We start from the raw sequence: 20,843 nt of genomic DNA on the forward strand, positions 1-20,843 counted from the left end.
AAATTTGGTCGCAAAGGCTTAGCGAGTACTTGTTCCGAACCGATAATCGGATTAACATAATTCACGTTAAAGTTTTGGAAGTCAAAAGGGTTCCAACTCAATTTGCCGTTATACGAGTTATGAGTTACTAAACCCGCTGTTAATCTGTTTGGTAAAACCCCTAAATATACGTTATCTATAGTAGTTTTTTGAATATTTGCCGAAATGGTAAAAACTTTCACTTCTGTCCTAGTGAATGGATATTTTGCCGTGGCTTTAGTCCAAGCCGATTCTAAAGCTAACATTACTCGAGGGGCTACTCGCACTTTACGAATATATAAACCTACTTCGAGTATTTCGTGTTTGTACCATACGCCACCGGGGGGAGGAGCTCCGAGCAAAACAAAGCCTGGTTTATTTCGGGTCATCCTGACTCTAAGACTGACGCCATTGGGTATGAATTTTGAAACGTTAAACATATCAGCGTGTAGGGCTCCGTACATTTCAATCTCTTTCGATCCCTTTGCTAACTCTTTTCTAACAAGATGTCCCTGGTTTTCAGTTGCAGAAGCCATTTTCCCAGCCGTGTCTTTATGCCATAAAGAAGAAGTTAAATGAGATTTTTTAGCGTCTCCTCCATAGTTTAGCAATGTTTCTAGGTAGGCCTTGAAGGCGTAGTTTCCGGTTGAAGATGAAATAGCTGTATCATTGGCGGTCACTTCTACCGTATCCCAGAGCGAGTGTAAAAAATTGTTGATGGGTCCTACGTTATCTGTATCATCGATATCTGTACCGTCCGTATGTACTATTTTAGCTCGAACATAAAGCATAGTTAGAGAGGCGTCAATATATTCTTCGCCATTTCCGGGAACGTAAAATTCAATCTGAGAGTCTCCATCCAAAACCGAAATAGGTCGATAGCAAACATACTTGGTCGATTCTACCGATGTTTGAATCGGGACAGATTCGAAAAAATCCAGCTCAGATTTTGTCGCTTGAAACATGTTTAGGAGAATATATCGTGTCGTCTTGACCTGTAGGGTATACGACGGCGAACTGGCTTTATTTTCCTGGTAGCCGCTCGTTTTATACCTTTTTTACTTTGAGCCCGTTTTCGTTTCAAGGGTTTTTTACGTCTGCGACGTTTCCCCCCTCCCCCATGTTGTGTTCTAATATCATCTAAAGTTTCCGTTACTCTTTTCTTAGCAGCCTCTTTAATATCCTTGCCCGATACTACGTCACTGAAAATTTTGGTCCCTGTACTAACAGCTTTTCTGCCGAGAAATTTGGCACCGCTTGTAAGCAAAGGCCTAACAAACTTTACCAAACCTGAAAAAAAGGATCCGAACCCCCCGTGACCTTTCAAATTAGGGTTATTTCCAATATAATACCCTCCGGCCCCCGCTTGATTATTGTAATATCGCTTGTAGCAACATTCTCGCCTTTCTAAGACGTCGGGCTTAGGCATCGCAAGTGTAGTTTAACCGTTAAGCTCCCGTATTCAAATGGCGCCGGTTCCCCTAAACTATTCCTTATATTAACTTCGATGATATCAAAGTAATTTTTACCAACGGGTACGTAATGAGGATTGGTAAAGGTTTGAAATATTTGAGACCCGTAAGGTTTCTTGGCGTCGACCGAAACGATCCGTAGTAAAGGAACCGAGTGGTCGCCTACAATCTGATCGCTAGCGATATTTAAATAGATGAATAACTGGTCCGGAACGTGGTAATTCAAATTAGAGGGCCTTTGGCTACGACCTATACATTCGCTAGCTTCATCGTATCCAAGAATTTCGGCAACGGCTTTTTCGAATTTTAAATAAGGTTTCAATAATTTTTCAGATTGGTTTATAGTAATGTGCCCGGTTACGTTATCGTAAATCAACCGCAATGTTGGGCCATTTTTGTCGAACGAATTATTTATGACGTTTATTAAATGTTCTATAGACTTGTAAAACCCCGGGGGAACGTCGGGCATAACTAGGGTCTCCCTCCTAGCGTCTTTACTTTTTTTCTCTCTTTTCTTTCCTTCGACTACATCCCCAACTGTATATTTGCTCCCGTATCTGGAAACGTTATGAAAACTAACATCACGTTCTTCCTTAGGCCTTGGCACGTTGTAAAAAGTAGACGTATACATTATATCTACTAGAGCCACTTCCCATTTTCCATTTAAATGAATAGGATTAGGCAATTTGGTACAGTAATGCGCCCTGGTATTATCGGGAAATAACGAGCCGTTGACGTTACTTGGTAGGGTTAGGTAAAACGATTGATTCGACATCTTCTCCACGAACCCAAGAGGTTTGGGTTTTCGGGTAACCTTCCCAAGATACTAATAACTCCAATTTACCACGCCTTTTTCGCCGCTTTATGATTTTTTCAATGTTGAACCTTTCAGGTTTAACCGTTTTCTGAACCTCTTCGCGATAGAACACGCCACTTATAGGGTTTCCTTCCAGATCCTTTAACTTGTAAATCACTGGATCACGGGCAGTTCCAATAAAATCAACTTGGAAAACTTCGGTGGAGTAATTGGCTTCGTAACCCTTTTCAAAAACCATTTTTACTTTGCTAACCCTGACGTAATCACCCACTTTTATTCGGGGGTGAGGGCGTTTTTTCTGTCCTTTGCTTTCAGTCCCGTAAATATTTCTATACACTTCTAATATATTGGTTGGCTTAACATTATTTGGTGTCATCTTAATAGTACTATGCCAAGCGCCGTTATACGCCGTCACTATATCTCGCAGGTGGTCGATATACCTTCTAGTGTGGAGATGGGTAAACAGTTTAAACATACGAGACTTTAGCGTTCTATTCACTCTTTCTACAATGGGGGCGTGGTGGACGTCATTCTCGGTTGTAAAGAATTTAACCCCCTTTTCTTTGAGAAATTTTCTGACCGAGGAATTCAAAAATTCCTTCCCTTTATCCGTTTCTATTCTAATCGGTATTTGGTCTTTGAATATAAGAGCTAAGGCTCTAACAACTTCTTTTCCCGTCTTACGTAGTAAAGGCACGACCCATAGTTTTCTACTAAAACAATCTATACACGTCAATAGAAACGTGTAGTTATCATTATCTTTGGCCAAGGATCGCATGTCAACCAAGTCTATTTGGTACAAATCACCGATATTGTGAACTATAATTTGGCGTCTCTTAAACTTTTTACGAGCCGTTTTATGCAAAGTATACGGGGCGGAACTTTCCAAAAACGAAATTACTTCCGCTTTCGATATACCATCATCTTTAACAGCTCGATGTAAAGCGTCTATTCCTGAAAACGAGGCGGGGTTAGAAGGATCATAGTATATGGCTTTTAATTTTTCGGTGTTGTTGGGTTGAAGCTCAGCCATTTTGGTATTATAGAAGAAGAAGATTTCCTTTTCGTAACGTAACGAGCCCCACTTGAATTTTCTTTATTGTAATTTCTTAGCCGTCTCTTTAAGGGCGTTCTTTTTGGCGGGGAAGTGAAATGAAGGAGAGGAGGAGGAGGGGGAAGGATGGGGACTGGTTCGGGAGAGACGGCGTTTTTTGGTCCTTCAATTTCTTTTACAATGCTATGAAAATCGCTCCAGCCTTCGGGTATTTCTTTAAGGGGGGTAATGTAATGGTATACTAACTGCGCTATATCAGAATTTTTGATCTCTCGCCCGTTTACAAATAGTCTTCCTTCTTTCGACCACCTTAAGGTCTCGCCAAGCGATTGCAACTGAGTAAAAACCTTCTTTGCTCTCCCCTTATATTTGAGGGGGAACATGTCAATCCATTTTTCGGTCGGATCCGGCACGATTTCTCGAGAAACGTTATTGTACCTTTGGACTAGCTGCTGGTACATAATCCATTTGGAGCGATCGTCTAACGATTTGTTGTTTAAAACCGTTTGCATCTCCCTATTCAATTCTTGCATAACATCTGTCTTTAGAGTATCAGAGGGTTGAATAGCGGGTTGAGACGGTATTTGCCGTTCATTCAAGGGTACCAAGGTCATTTTATGGTACATTACGAACTAAAAGCTCCGATAACCGAGGAAAGAAGCGGTACGAGTAAAGAAAAAAGACCTTCTCCCTTTTGGTTCGATAAAATAGCCCTTTTCTTTTTCCAAGCTATTCTTTTACTAGCTATTTTGCGTAGGTTATTCTTATACCTGTATAGCCTACTTCTTTGACCCAAATTCAATTTCACGTTTCCGTGTAGCGTATTTAAAACTAATTCTGATATAGCGTCTATTAAACCTTTATCCGCGGATCTTATAAAGGCGTGTCTAGGTCCTTTTTTAAGTTTACTCAAGAGGGCGAGAACGTCTCGCTGTGATGTAATCGCACGGCGTTTCATAATTCAAATGAATGCTCGTGTATGATACGAGTCTTATTTATCTCTTTTTGGGCACGTACACTACCATGATCTCATCGGGAAATATGTTTGTTCTAACCCTATAATCTTCGGGACAGTTTTGCTTAAAATCTAATAGCAAATACGAATGAGGTTGTTCAGTAGCGTCCATGTAACTCTCCATTAAAAATTTCGGGTTACGCGGGTACATTTGTCTAGCTAGATAATTTATTTGCAATTTATCTCTAACCTGCTTGAACAGTATCAAATAATTTGTGTTTAAACTTATGTCCCTAGCGTCGCTGGATTTATGATAAAGATTTTGAGTTAAATATAGCACGCTTAAATTACGATGATGACTAAACTTGGTAAAAATTGAACCGATCAAACCTGATTTGTTCTGATCCATTAAATCGTCTATTACTAGAAGACAATTTCGAGAGCCGTCGTACTCGTTCATATCCGGCAAACCTTCCTTAAAGACAACCAAACCTTTCAACCTGTCGTAAAATGGTTGATATTCTGAATAATAGAAAATAATTTCAGCGATATTGGGTTCAAACATTTCCCGATGATTTTTAATGATTCTTTCGCAAAGAAACGTCTTTCCAGCCCCACTCGGTCCATTTACCGTTATGGTACACGGATGATAAAAGGGAATCATTGTTCTCCGAGCTCTCGAGCTTAAATAAATTAAACTTTAAGTGGCCAAACGTTAATATAGGGGTCGCGCGCGTCTTCTTCTTCTTCTTCGTGTCGCGGAAATGATCGCGTCGTGCATAGCAAGGAAACGCGCCGCGTGTCGCGTATGACAGGGAAGCGCGTATGACAGGAAGCGCGGGAAAAAAAGGAACAAAATCAGTTTAAAATTTTTTTTATTTTAAATATACAATATACACTTTTAAAAAAATAAATTAATAAATTAGTCAATAAATTAATAAATTAGTTTTAAATTAGTTTTAAATTAGTTTTAAATTAGTTTTAAATTAATAAATTAGTTTTAAATTAATAAATAAATAAATCAATAAATTAGTTAATAAATTAAGTTGGGTTCTGGTAGCCATAGGGGACTGTTTTGAAATTGTCTAGTATACGGATTTTATCGACCGTGGCTCTATAAACTTTGTGAGTGTCTATAGAGACAAGCGTGTGATTGGGAAGCCTCGAAATGTGTCTCGGAATTGGAACAGTTATGGGCAAAAGGGGTTTGTCTAAATCAACGCCTAGTAATCCTTTTAAAGTTTCGTGATTGACTAGTTTCTCGTTAGAGACATTAAGACGAAACCCTTTGACTTTGGTTGTATTGAACCTTTTGCCAGAGTCTGGATCTGTTACCCAATAACTATAGTTTTTGCATCCTCCACTGACAAAGGTATCAATGTAGGCGTTTTTACCATAACCTTCCAATTCGTTGGTCATTTCACCCAGAAAGTTACCAGTTTCTATTAGCGGTATTCCCAGGGGGGACATGTACACAAGAGAATCTGTATCGTAGTAAAAGCATTTATCCCCGACAATTTCCAGATATTCTAATAAACAAAGACGGGCCATGGCCGTTGTATAGCAGGCTATAGAGACGTTGGTATGCTTCAAAACAACGTCGGCCTCAGTCGTAGGAACCCATTTGACTAGCAGCGTTTCTTCATTTATGGTTAAAACGCTTTTTACTTCAACATCCGGGTTACTTAAGAGTTCGTAAAGTCTGCGGGGTTCTTTGATAATTTCCGTTTTGGTTGGTTTCACTCTTTCCCCGAATTTACCCCAAAGACTATTCAAGGCAAGTTTTGCTACGCTACGCAACCCTTCGTTTCTTTTAATCTTGACTGGGTCTAAAAGTACCCCCTCTCTAATTTTAAAATTTTTAATATAATTGTCACGTTCCTCGGGGGTAACGCAATTCGAGGGGTAACCACTAGCCGTCTGCTTATGAAGAAGGAACGAATCAACGTATTTTTGAAACAAGCCGGCCTCGCCAGTTTCAGGGTTATATTGTCGCACCTTGTATTTCCAGGCCTCTATCTTTTTTAGGATAACATAACCCCGATTTACAGCGGCACGAAGTTCATCAATCACCCAAGTGCCGATTAGTTTTCGCTCTTCGTCGGAATGGCGACAGTCTCCTTGGAAACGTTTCAAGGCACACTCCCGGCAAAGAGTGAAAACTAATTTATTGTTTAACCTTGTGGGCAAAACAGGGTGAAAGAGGCCAATTGGCGGCAAAACTTCGCATTTCAGAAATCCATCGAATGTGAAAATGTCGGGAATATTATCCAGTAAAATTTCTGGGTGCCCGACTGGCAGCTTCTTTCTCTTGTTGACGAAAGGATAGAGACTAGTTACGTCAACGTAATGCATTTTCTCGCTGCCGGATACTTTATGGTATAGTTTAAGTACCGACGTTCTTCCACCAAAAAAGGCATCGCGAGGATTTAAAGGTTCGCGTACTTTTTCTTTAATGTTTTCTGCTTCCAGAAAAACACCAATAGCCGGATTATCGGTTTTATCTTTAGTCCAATCACATTCCCACTTCGTTATTACTTTAAAGCCCGCTTTCTCGATTCGTTCCTTCTTTTTTAAAGTTCTGACGTACAAGGTGTTCAAGGTTTGACCAGGATCACCTTGCAAAGATTGGTTACGGTTGACTTTGTAGCATTTGGGGCAACCATGGAAATAACACCCGTTAAACTCTAGAACATCTTTATCACAAAGACCGTCCACTTTCATTTTCAAAACTTTGGCTTCAGAGCCGTTAAACGCAGACTGTATATTTACGCCGTTTTCGTGAGCATACCAGGATAACCATTCTATAGCCACAAGTGACTGATTATCAATCATTCTATAGAGGTTATGAGGAATAATGCCTATAGAATCTTTATCCATAAAGTGTCTCCTGTATACCCAGCTACACAAACCGGCTATAGTACACGCGACCTGGAAAGGTTCCACCTGGGCAATGTCCAAGAAAATTTTTCTAAAAGCTAGACAACCTAACTTTAATATCACAACATCCTTGATGCAATAAAACTTTAATTCCTCCAGAAAATTAAAGCCTTTTTTCTCCTCAATTTGTTTATCGTACCACTCCATAAACTCATTGAGATTTTTGGAGGTTAAATTTTCCGACCCGTAAGCTTCTGGAGGAGGCATTTGGTTTTCTAAGACATAATTTGTTGCTAATTGATTATTAAGGTCGAAGACGTGATCTTTAACCACGTTAAATAAAAAATGAGGGAAATAACCCTTTGTCGCATCTTCTAAGCCGAAAGTGGCGGCGAATTTAGAGAGTGGTACGGAGATAAAATTGAAAGAGTCAAGGAAATTTAAATTAAAGACAGTTAAATTTATAATTTTAGTGCCGTTAATTATGCAGTTAGGTTTAAATTCTTCGCCTAGAGCCATAATCTCTCGCAATAGAAACTGATTATCGTATCCGCTAGCATTATGAGCCAATAAAGTTACCTTCTTGACAGAGGCTAATGTTCTTAGAAAAGCTAAAAAATTTGAAACAGGGTTTGCTCCTTCAAAAACTCTCTGTCTCGGACCTAGTGACCCACATTTCCCGCAGACGAAACCAGCCTCGGGCACATCGATACAGCTTTCGCAGACCATCTCTGATACGCAAAGGAGAGGCTGGTGGACTAACGCCCCTTTTTTTTCCTCAGATTCTAATATCTGAATCGCTTCAAAATCATAAAAAATATAAAGCAAATCAGGGACAACTTTCTGTTTCTTAGCTTGGCGAACTTTAGGAGGTTCTTCTTTAATTACCTGAACGTAACAATAGTGTGGACTGGGAGTGTATCTACTGCACACAGAACAATAGGTCTCACAGCACGTATGGGGCTGATTTTTACGCTTAAATAAATTTATTTGCGTGAAACATTGTTTGCAATGAAATAGTTGCGCGCAAATACTCTTCCCGTCTACACCATCTTGTTTATGATAATTAAAACATTCATCTCCTTTGAAAACCTTGAGACATTTGTCACACGCTCGGTCAGCACCCGTACAAGTTTGATCTCGTAAACAATTGTAACAATAAAGATTGCAACTATGATCTCTCTTGTTTCTAAATCCTACCAGACAATTTTCACAGTAATGGTCCATCCCGAACAAAGGTCTTAAAGACGTGACGACGTTGTAATGTCTATTTTGATTAATTAATATCAAACGTGGTCTATTGTCGTCATTGTCGATTTCCCCCAAAATCAACTCGGGCAAATTATTTTTAAAAATATATATTAATATATTATATTGCGCTAATTCGGCTTTAAATTTTTGTATAGATTCTACTTTACCGCAGTCTTTCGGGTTAACTTTAGCTTTGCGGCAAAGCTCTATAGCGGCATCTCGTTGAGAGGCCGTATCGCCTCTATCCGCTCGTGTGTACGAAATCGACTTAAATTTGTTTTTAAGCGCGATATTAGTCGGGTTTTTCTTATGTTCCGAATGCGCAATTGCCACGGAAATCGCTCTCGCTAGACACAGATTATCATTGTTCACTATCCTGATAATTCCTCGAGAGTCACGAGAAAAGATATCAAAGGACCGCACTCCTTTGGGAGCAGCACGGCCAAACCCTTCTACCGGGATTCTCACCACGTGAAATTTTAAGACGATGGGTCCCAAAAAGAATCTTTCAAACTCATCATCGTATAAAACTGACTCTATCTCATCTAAAACAGATTTAGAGTCCAATTGGTCAGCTCTACGAAATGAGAGTGATATCTCGCCCCTGTTTGGCAAGCTTAAACTTTCGGCCGTTATCTGAATCATATCAGATGGAGCTAACCTATTAAGAACGGCCTGGACAATATTGGCTAAGCCTTCAACCAAATTATTAGTTATTCTTACGGTGATTTCGAGACCCGTTAGGTTAAATCTAGGGTACATTTGCACTCTTTGATCCGTAATTTCACAGTGAGGTAGAGAATCTATTGGCGTCATAACTGCCCCCCTCGCTCCGCCTCCAGATTGGTCAGGGAAATTACTAAGACCCGAAAAATCTATAGAGGCGAAATCGTTTTGAGAGGCGAAACCCAGCTCTGGATTATTGTTTAAAAAGTCGCGAGCTATACGATCGTTCTGGGAAGATTCAAATTCCCGAACAATTGATTCTTCCTTTTCGAAAATGTTTAAAGCTTTAATCATGTTTTCATCTTGCTCATCAACGAGTAGATTTTCAGCTTGCATTTCGTCTATATCGCGTTGACCTATGTCACACGTTAAAGGCAGATTATTAAAGAATGTTTCCAACTCTTTAATGTCGCGGCATTGTTCAGGCTCACGCGGTACGCTTAACATATATTTAAATATGTCTGTAAATGTTTCAAGAATAGCGTATCCTCTATTTGACAAAAATGGCGGTAATATTTCCCCGACTGTAGCTGGGTTAAGTTTGAGTACTGTACATAAATCAAAGAAAAAAGCGTAGATTTTCTCAATGGGCCAAGGTCGCGAAACAACCAACGACTCGATCTCTAATAAAATAGATTCTTGAGCGTCTATATCGCGTTGATTTATTTCTAACGCTCTTTGTTCGAAACGGGCCCTATATAGATCACGATACGCTAAAGGCACATTATTATAGAGTGTGTCCAACTCTTCCGCGTTGCGGCATTGTTCGGGTTCACGCGGTACGCTTAACATATATTTAAATATGTCTGTAAATGTTTCAAGAATAGCGTATCCTCTATTAGACAAACAAGGCGGTAAAATTTCCCCGACTGTAGCTGGGTTAAGTTTGAGAAATGTACATAAATTAAAGAAAAAAGCGTAAATTTTCTTAATTGGCCATGGTCGTAACGCGGCCAATTCCTCGATCTCGAATAAAATAGATTCTTGATCCATCTTTACGCGTTTTTATAGTAAAAAAAAAAACTTACGTTAAATGCTATCCCCATGAAAAACAAAAAAGAATATAAAAATACGTTACCTTTCAAATCAAGACGTGTCCGGGCAGGTTTTGTAAAACTTTTCTAAAAGCGAGACTATGCTATTCGTCTTTACTTTATAACTCTGAAGTAGAGAATGAGTTTTGCATACTCAACATATCGCCTTATATAGGTCATAACACTCAGCTTACCCCCCCTCCTCCCCCCACATGTTGTACGTAACGGCTTTTTACGAAGCAAAAATGTAATCTTTTTTAGATACATCCCCCCTCTCTCTCCCTCTAAAGAACCCGTGCTATAACATGAACCGACCAACACAGTTTCGTCCAGGCCTGTTTACCCTATATGAAAGAGGCCAACCTTAAACTAGAACTGCCACCCACCCTCTCTCCCCAAAACTAAACTCTAACTAGAACTTCCCCCCTCTCTCTCTACCCCCAAGCTAAACTCTAACAAGAACAAATCTTTGCCCAGACCTGTTTACCCTATATGAAAGAAGCCAACCTTTAACTAGAACTAACCCCCCTTTCTCCCCCCTCTAAAGAATGAAGACATAAGCCATGTTAGGGCTCACTTTGATTTTGACAGTCGAATAAGAAGGTCGCTTGAATTGTAAGTAGAATTTTTGCGCAACAGTTTTGGGCGCTCGCTTGGTATAATAGCAACGGTTGCTTTTTTTAAGATAAGAATGGAAGTTGATAATTTTCGTAAACGAAAACTCCCGTCCAAACCTCGTAAAATCAATTCGAGATTTCATTTGGGAGAAGTATTTCTATCTTTCGGATTCACGTCTGATCTCGCCATAGAGATTAGAATATGCCAGAAAGAACCAGATTTGTCCACGTTTCGCTTTGATGTTGACACCTGGCAAGCTTTTGCATCCAAAATTGGTCCGCTTAGCGGATGGACAAGTTGCCAAGAACCCACATCATACGACGCTATTTTAGCCGATACTCCATTATCTTCGACATCAGCACACGCAACCTTTAACAATCTAAAGCTGGAAACGAATATCAGGGGTGGAGACAGTATCGACTTCACATTGAACGCTTCAGAAGCAAGCGAGTTAAATCGATTAATGCCATATATCAATGAACATGTGAAAAAGCTTGTATCGAATGAACAGGTGTATTTATTACTTGGTGATTTGATTTGCGCTGAACTTATTACCATATATAAAATATTACACATAGATTACGGTGAATTCTTTTCTTTCGAAGAAATTGAAGATCATATTAATTTTGATCGTGTACTATCATATTTTGGCTCGTACGTTTCACCGTATAAAATATTAATGGCTTTTGAAAGTAGATTAAAGGAACGCGGAATAAGTTTTGATTTTCAATCGTATAATATATTTAATATATTAATGTCTCAAACTTCTTATTTAAAGAAACGTATAAGCGTTGTCAATCTTTTTGGCCTGGTGTAAATTTGTATTGAAATAAATTTTTTAAAACGTAATTTTTGTCATTTGATCTGGATAGGCATATATATTTATAGGACCATAACAAGACGCTTCTAAAGCATTGTGGACAACAATAACTAGTCTACAAAGAAATCGGCTAGGATTGTGTTATTATCGTTAGAAATCATTTGAACTCTGGGTCAAATTCTGTTTTTTTGTGACAGCGTCTAGACTTGTATTTATTAATGTATTGAAAGACATGCGGCAAGGGTACATGGAAATCGGTGTTATTATTATCGTTAGAAATAATTTGAACTCGGGGTCAAAATTCTGTTTTTTTTTTAGATATGTGAGATGGTCTAGACTTGTATTATTTATTAATTTATTGAAAGACATGCGGCTAGGGTACATGGAAATCGGTGTTATTATTATCGTTAGAAATAATTTGAACTCGGGGTCAAAATTCTGTTTTTTTTAGATATGTGAGATGGTCTAGACTTGTATTATTTATTAATTTATTGAAAGACATGCGGCTAGGGTACATGGAAATCGGTGTTATTATTATCGTTAGAAATAATTTGAACTCGGGGTCAAAATTCTGTTTTTTTTTAGATATGTGAGATGGTCTAGACTTGTATTATTTATTAATTTATTGAAAGACATGCGGCTAGGGTACATGGAAATCGGTGTTATTATTATCGTTAGAAATCATTTGAAGTCTGGGTCAATTCTTGTTTTTTTTAGGATTGTGAGAGGGTCTAGACTTTTATTATTTTGGGGCCTCGTTTGCTTCAATAACAACTTTTGAATATTGGAAAGATCATAAGGTTTTTGTATTGGGGGTATATAGAAAGAGCGTCGGAGACTAAAAGAACCCCCCCGGTTTCTCCATGGGTTCTATAAATATGACAATTTACCCAATACAAAAATCACTCTCAGCCTAAACACTGACGAACCACTACTAAGACTAAAGCCTGCACCAAACTTTCAATATGTGAGTATAATGTTTTTTCTCCTGAAATCATAGAATAAGTTTTTTTGTTATTTAGGGCACCCAACCCTTTACCGTTTGGGAATGAGGTATTTGAATATCTAAACCCACCTGTCCAAGATGAACCTTTGGAAGAAGAACCTTTTCCTCTAGCGGAACTAGAGGAAGTGGTGGTGGAAGGAGGGGAGGAGGGAGGGGAGGAGGAATGGGAGAATGAGGAATTGGATGAGGATGATGAAGATCCTACGCCATTGGATTGCAACATCCAACGGTAAACATTCCATGTTTTCTCCTATTTTTTAGTAGCTATATTTCCTCCATAAAATTTGATCAGGATCTTAGCCCAGATCCGTCAGGAGGCCGAGGAAGAAGAATGGCTTGCCAACAACGAAGTACGCCCGGCCATCGAACAAGTGTACTCGGTCGAGACAAATTATGTTATCGAAGCCCTGGGTCAAATTCTGTTGGGTTTCATGGTATTCCCTGTAGAGCCCCTAGAGGGGGCACCCCTAGTCGAGGAACAGCCCTTAAACATAGCTAACTGTTATTCCGGCTTGTAAGTTATATAGTTTTTTTTCTTTTTTAAGACCATTTCTAATTTCTTTTTTCTTTACAGTCTCAATACGGCCATCTTAAAGTTTTTTAAAAGGAGAGCCCGAATATACAGGGAATCCGAAGGGGAGGTTGATGCTGACGGCGTGATTGACGCCGCGTCCGTTCGGACAGCAACCGAACACGATATACGTCGGGCGAAACTGTTCCTCGACAAAGTCGCCTACGGGGTGCTCGCCCAACAGATGGTAGATCTAGGGCTTTTTCGATAACATAAATATCCGCGTCTCGGGGGGCTATTCAATTTCCCGCCCCTAGCCCCCAAAGGTTAGAAACCGTTTTTGTATATTATAAGGGGAGTGGGGGGGGGGTAAAGAGTGTCTGGGTTTCAACGGTCCCCCTCCATACTATATATACGGAGAGTTTCCCAATACTAAAATCATTCTCGCTTTAGCTTCGGCCAGAACATCATCCACCATTATCATGTGAGCATACTGTTTTTTTTTTCTGAAATCGTGGAAAGACTAACTTTTGAACTTAATAGGGCGTACAGTCATATTGACGATGTTCTTTTATACACGGACGACGAGGAGGACCCGAGACAGAATTTTCGCGAGTGGCAACAGCGTCAGCCACCCCCACATCAACCCCAGGAAAACCCGCCGAGAGTAAATGAACATCTGCCAAATGATTGCAGCCTCTTCAGGTAAAGTCTCTATATTTTTTAAAACTTTAATGGCTATATTCAAACATTTTTTATAGGATCCTTGCTGATGTCCATAAGGACTTAGTGAGGATTCGCGCGGAGAATCTCGGACATGGTTTTGATCTCCGCGAGGACGATGTTGTCTTCCGGGAGTTGAGTTCTCGACTCATACCATTCGTTGACATAACACCCACTCCCGGAAACCCTATGCCGGTTTACGTTAACACGTCTCGCTCGGGCTCGTAAGTTAATTAGCATTATTTTTTTAAAGATGGATCCCTAATATCTTTTCTTTCTATTTTTAGTCTCAATGCCGCTATCACCGACTATTTCAAGGGGAGAGCGGGAGTCCTAGACCGGCTTAGGCAAAAGCGTTTCCTCAGAGCTGTAGCCGATGATGTTCATTTACAAACAGGCCTTTAATCTTTCAATTTTTTTCTATTTAAAATTATATACAAATAAAACATGGATAAAATATTTAAAATTATATATATATACAAATAAAACATGGATAAAATATTTAAAATTATATATATACAAATAAAACATGGATAAAATATTTAACGCCTCTTGATTTATACATATTGCGAAAGTAAAAAAAAAATGCCCCGCTTTAAAAAAAAAAAACTTTTACCGGAATTAAAATTCCGTGTAAAATTAAAAAAAAACGTTGCGAGAGAAATTCCTAGGCTTGTACAGGCATTCCCCCGCTTTGCACGTGTATCGGAGAGAGGGACCCGAGAGATGGAAATCCTATAACATTTCAGTGCTATACTGAGAGAAAGCGCGCGCCGCTATGGTTGTACACGCATTCCCCCGCTTTGCACATGTAAAGGAGAAGAGGAAACGAAGAGAGAGGAAAAAAAACTCTCCTTCACAGCGCTCTCGCGCCGCTCGCCGCTAGGCTAGTACATTCGCAAGCGTAAAAATAAAGAGATGGTCAAAGGGAAAGAGACGGTGAAAGTCAGGAGGGAACCAAGAGAGAGAAAAAAAAACTCTCCAGCCTTCACAGCGCTCTTGCGGGTATCGGGCTGGGTAAAGAGAAAGTGAAAGTCTGAATAAAAAGGGGGACTTAGCGCAAAGAGAGAGCATACACTCAAGAACAACCTTCACCCTTCAGGTGGAGGAGGTGAGGGGGAGACACACCAACCCCCCTCCGGGGATGGAGGCATGGGGGCAAAAATTCGTCCCCCCCTTCGCGGGTATAAACCATGGGGGAAAAAAATTTCATCCCCCCCCTGCGCTGCCCGCGGGTATCGAGGCTTACTATTCTCTTATAACTTATGCGAACTTCAACTTTATGGATCAGACTCGATTTAAATCAAACAACTAATCAAACTTTTAATTTTACATTATAAAATTACAATGAACATTATAAAACATGGGCCAGAGTGGTTCTCTACCTCTAACTTATTTTTGCTTCTTCCTTGTGGAAGCATCTCGCGAGAACTAAATATCTTTTCTTAAAAACCCCACTCTGGTGGTGTTAGTAATTTTCCGAAAACTCTTACACTGTTAGAGGAGAGGCAAGGGAAATTCTACCCTTGACGTAGGTGTTTTGGTAGATGACAACTATGGCCTACTTGACCCCTTCCCTCACCTCTCTCTTTTTTCTAAGCCCTCTATACAAAATATGTGACTATCCTTTTTGATCTTGATATAAAATCTTAAAATACACTGAAACACAAATATTTTGACACTTGACAAAAGAAAAACGTTCATTCCGCAATTAATCTATAACTTGAACTGTTTAATTACATAAATTGCTTAATTTTAAATTAACTTCTTCAACAGGTTGTCAGCACGCGAAAAGCTAGGTCTCTATGTAACGTACTTTTGCGCTTGCTGACAAGAGACGAATGAAATATTCATGTTCAGGATTTAAAATATCCTGAAGTTTTTTAGCCTCTTTTTAGCAAGCGCAAAGCTAGGTTTCATAGAGACCTAGCTTTGTGCGTGCTGACAACTGACGTTGTAACAGAGTATATACAGGATAAGCTGTCATTCGAGATAGGGAGTTGCCTATCCTGTTGCATGAAAACAAATTTTTTCCTTATCCATGGTATAAAGTAGTTCATTAGCCTTTAGCAAATATCACTTTAAATCAAGTGCTAACTAACGACGTCACACAATCCTTTCAATACAGTGTATTATTAATACACTTAATAGAACCGATTTCAGTAATGGAAAATATTTCAAAGACGTTTATCCTCTTTGCTGTATTCAATATTGCCACTCTCGTGCAGTTGTCCGACTCAGCTTGCATAACTGACGAAGGTAAGTAGAGAACGTTAATTGTTTTAAAATACAATCCGAAATTCAATACTTGAAAAACGTTACCCTAGTCTGAATTTACTTTGATTGGATAGCTTAAACGGTTCGTCTAGTCTACTCAAGGAGGATGTATAAGAGAAGATAAATTTTGTAATGAGGCGCGTCACGTGATCGTTGTTAAAACCAGAGATATTCAAAATTATAAACAAGCTCATGAGGCAAGAGTATAGCAAGGAGGCGTGAACGCATTGCACGACAACGGACGCTATCTTGCAGCTATAAGGGGTAGCGGACCATTGGTAAAAGGCTAAAAGCCCTGCCATTGCGAGGCTAGACGTCTGTCGTAATCCAAGTCGATCGCCGCGTACATCTTAAAGTTAGCCTTAGGAGCGAATATTGCTTTCTGTGAACTGCGTAGCCCGGATATTGCATCCGTTTGCTCGGATTTGCCAAATGCGAACGCGGTGACAGACACAAACACAGACAAGTCCAGTGTAACACCTCTCGGAGAGGTGAAAAGTCGTGATAGCTCTCTTATTGAATATATTCACACTTATATCTAATTAGTATCTGAAGGCGATAATATAAGAAAGATGACACTCTGTATCCTCTTTATACTTAAGTTCTGTAACATGATTCTTCCCAGGCTGACCCTTTTTGTTTGCTCTCCCGTTTATCAAACTTCAGATGGGCATCGCACAGCGTGCTAGGGTGATTTCTGTTACTGTTTGCAGTACTAGTCCTAGGCAATCAACCCACAAACCTCCTCTTGACGTTTGACAAAAATTCATAAGCGCGTATTGACAAATAGTTAAGCGCTTATAGAGTAATGATAAGGCAACTATTTATCGCGTATGTGATTCGGTTAAGTAACCTTGGTCCAAATGTTAAGGGATGTTGGAAAGAATCATGCTATAATTACCCCGCTTTGTGGTGGTACGCTTCTCTCGAACAGATGTATTATATCCTTCTGTTAATTTATACATATATTTTATTTTTTTATTTTTTTTTTGCACTAACAGCGTCAGAGGGTGAGTATTTACATTTATCGGGAGTAATATGATAACGCCAACTTCAAAAAGTGTGAGAGTCGGGAAATTTGTGTTATTATTTTACTTTACTCTTGCGTAATATACAGGGTGTTTCTGGAAAGTCTGGCACAAATTAACAGGCATGTTCCTTGGGTCAAAAGGAATCCGAAAGGTCCTATGACATTTTGGGGTAAAGCGCTCCGTTGCGACGTTATGGGCTCTCAAAAGTAGGCCGAAAAACATGAAGATTTTGCAGAATTAGAGCATTAGTATTGTGGTTTTGACCCAATTGTTTTCGATTATTGAGCATAAGGCAATGATCGAAATAAGTTCAAACCTAGTGGAAGACCGTGAACGTGTTAAACGGTCAAAAGCGTTAATCCCTTTGTTTTTATTAATGATTGTAATTAAAGCTAAGGAAAGTAGCTCAGATATCGGTTACTTGTTTGTTCAGATGTACTGGTAACTGACCAGTCTTTTATTCTTTTTTTTTTTCAATTAGACACATTACTTTTACAATAATTCGAATGAACCCCTTAAATTTTACAATAATTCGAATGAACCCCTTAAATTTTACAATAATTCGAATGAACCCCTTAAATTTTACAATAATTCGAATGAACCCCTTAAATTTTACAATAATTCGAATGAACCCCCTAAATTTTACAATAATTCGAATGAACCCCTTAAATTTTACAATAATTCGAATGAACCCCTTAAATTTTACAATAATTCGAATGAACCCCTTAAATTTTACAATAATTCGAATGAACCCCTTAAATTTTACAATAAATCGAATCGATTCCATTAATTTTACAATAATTTGAATCGAACCCTATTACTTTTACAATAATTCGAATCGAACCCTATTACTTTTACAATAATTCGAATCGAACCCAATTACATTGTTCTACAAAAATTGTTCAAAATGGGCACCATCAACGTTTAAGCAAACTTGCGCGCGTCGATTGAAAGATTCACGAACACGTTCGAAGATTCCTAGCGTGTTACGGATGCTATCACATCCATCAATTATCCTTTGTCGTAAGTCTTCGACATCGCGAACTTCACTTCGGTATACCAAGTCCTTGAGATGACCCCAAAGAAAAAAATCACATGGGTTGAGATCGGGAGATCTTGCTGGCCACGCAACAGTTCCGCCTCGACCTATCCACCTCCGGGGAAACGCGACATCAAGATATGCTCTAACTTGAAGACTAAAATGGGGCGATGCTCTAACTTGAAGACTAAAATGGGGCGATGCGCCATCTTGCATGAACCACATTATTTGTCGCAGTCGTAACGGTACGTCTTCTAAAAGCTCCGGTAAATTGTCACGCAGAAAGGTCAAGTACGCCTCCCCATTTAGCCTCGCTTGCAAAAAGTTAGGCCCAATTAAATGATCTCCTACAATTCCGCACCAGACGTGCAAACTAAACTGAACTTGATGTTTCATGACAGTGGTCGCGTGCGGGTTTTGTTGCTTCCACTCGTGATAGTTATGCAAATTAAGTATCCCGTCACGCGAGAAATTGGCCTCGTTGGAAACTAGCAAAGTTCACGGAAAGTCTAAGTCATTTACCCGTGCCACAAACCACTGGCAGAAATCGACCCGTCTCGGATAATCAGCTTCGTTTAAAGCTTGTACCTATTGCAAATGGTATGGGTGGAACTGATGTCCTCGAAGGATTTTCCAGACGATTACATGGTTAGCGCACAATTGCCGCCCGACGTTCCTGGTACTGGTTGTTGGTCATCTTCGAAAATTGTCAAAACGGTGTCCTCTACATCCTCGGGAACAATCGCCGCACGAGGTTCAGGTCCCGACGGTTGAAGTTTCCCGGTTTCTCTCAAGCGTCTGTCGACTGCCGTAAATGTTTGTCGATTGGGAACTTGTCGTTGAGGAAAGTGCTCCTGGTACAAGCGCCGAGCTTCCACCGCATTTCCCCGAGCCAGTCCATACATAAGATGGATATCTGAGTACTTTGCATTCGTGAAGTAGACCATGATTAGTTCCAGATAAGCTTCCAAATGTGCACGTACGCCATGAAACACGTTAAGGTAGACACATTTAAGCCGTCTGTAAAAACCTACAACTTCTGACGTTGAAAACTACCCTAATGTTTAGACCAACACAGCATAATAGGTTTTTAACGGAGGTGGATAGGTCGAGGCGGAACTGTTGCGTGGCCAGCAAGATCTCCCGATCTCAACCCATGCGATTTGTTTCTTTGGGGCCATCTCAAGGACTTGGTATACCGAAGTGAAGTTCGCGATGCCGAAGACTTACGACAAAGGATAATTGATGGATGTGATAGAATCCGTAACACGTCAGGAATTTTCGAACGTGTTCGTGAATCTTTCAAACGACGCGCGCAAGTTTGCTTAAACGTTGATGGTGCCCGTTTTGAACAATTTTTGTAGAACAATGTAATTGGGTTTCATTCGAATTATTGTAAAAGTAATGGGGTTCGATTCGAATTTTTTTAAAAGTAATGGGGTTCGATTCGAATTACTGTAAAAGTAATGGGTTCGATTCAAATTATTGTAAAATTAATGGAATCGATTCGATTTATTGTAAAATTTAAGGGGTTCATTCGAATTATTGTAAAAGTAATGTGTCTAATTGAAAAAAAGAATAAAAGACTGGTCAGTTACCAGTACATCTGAACAAACAAGTAGCCGACATCTGAGCTACTTTCCTTACCTTTAATTACAATCATTAATAAAAACAAAGGGATTAACGCTTTTGGCCTTTTAACACGTTCACGGTCTTCCACTAGGTTTGAACTTATTTCGATCATTGCCTTATGCTCAATAATCGAAAACAATTGGGTCAAAACCACAATACTAGTGCTATAATTCTGCAAAATCTCCTTGTTTTTCGGCCTACTTTTGAGAGCCCATAACGTCGCAACGGAGCGCTTTACCCCAAAACGTCATAGGACCTTTCGGACTCCTTTTGTCCCAAGGAACATGCCTGTTAATTTGTGCCACACTTTCCAGAAACACCCTGTATATTTGGCAATGGGGTAGGTTGTTCCGTAACATTACCGACATTGAAGTTGATGACTGAGACCAAATTCTTTATATTTCTCGAATTTTCCATAAAGTAATGAGTATGGTAGATTTACAGAATATAGGGAAACAGCAAAAAGGGATGGGTTTCGCGAAGGCTTCTCCCTTTGTGAAGTAGAAGGCTTGTGGGAAGTTGTGGGTTAATAAAGTTGATTGGGCTAGCGGAGGTCTGACTTATGGTAGGAGGGGTTTCTTCTGTACTGATGTGTCCCTATACTGAATAACCTCTCGATTGCTACAGTTTCGGAGCCAATGAAATCTGAAATTTTAATTTCTTTCGCTCTGAACTTCTGTTTTATAAATTTCTTGAGTTTGAATTTCAAAAAATTAATGTTTTACGCGCTCCTTTCAATTAGAAATTACGCTTTCACCAGAACTATACCGTAAGTACATGAGTGAATTCGTGTTTGTCAATCATTGGAAAATTTCTGATAACATAACATTATACCATAAAAGAACGGCCTTTATCTATATATAAAAGGAAAAATAATAAAAAATATCTCTCATTACAAAATAATTAGCATTTAATTAGTCTTAAAACGAGGACTACTGCGCCGCCATTGTTTTTGTGGCTTCTGCTAGCCAGAACCTCT

At 39.5% G+C, this 20,843-nt stretch overlaps 3 protein-coding genes across 3 annotated transcripts in view; all 3 read left to right on the forward strand.

Moving 5' to 3' along the window:
- The window catches only part of LOC149682651 (uncharacterized), a 271,813-nt gene that overhangs the window by 18,464 nt on the left and 232,506 nt on the right, over positions 1 to 20,843 (forward strand). The window lies entirely within an intron of this gene.
- Positions 10,378 to 11,674, forward strand: LOC149682655 (uncharacterized). The gene is made up of 2 exons (XM_089834306.1): positions 10,378 to 10,822; positions 10,893 to 11,674. Exon 2 carries the CDS (start codon positions 10,899 to 10,901, stop codon positions 11,640 to 11,642), a length of 744 nt encoding a protein of 247 aa, XP_089690432.1. The 5' UTR covers positions 10,378 to 10,822; positions 10,893 to 10,898; the 3' UTR covers positions 11,643 to 11,674.
- Positions 11,379 to 13,812, forward strand: LOC149682656 (uncharacterized). The gene is made up of 6 exons (XM_089834307.1): positions 11,379 to 12,612; positions 12,668 to 12,880; positions 12,944 to 13,165; positions 13,226 to 13,488; positions 13,616 to 13,646; positions 13,706 to 13,812. Coding segments are annotated over exons 1-4 (645 nt in total). The 5' UTR covers positions 11,379 to 12,610; the 3' UTR covers positions 13,434 to 13,488; positions 13,616 to 13,646; positions 13,706 to 13,812.

Source organism: Phalangium opilio, unplaced genomic scaffold (assembly GCF_054372755.1).
Source record: "Phalangium opilio isolate 3A_F unplaced genomic scaffold, DU_Popi_V2 ptg000038l_1, whole genome shotgun sequence".
Taxonomy (NCBI): domain Eukaryota; kingdom Metazoa; phylum Arthropoda; class Arachnida; order Opiliones; family Phalangiidae; genus Phalangium; species Phalangium opilio.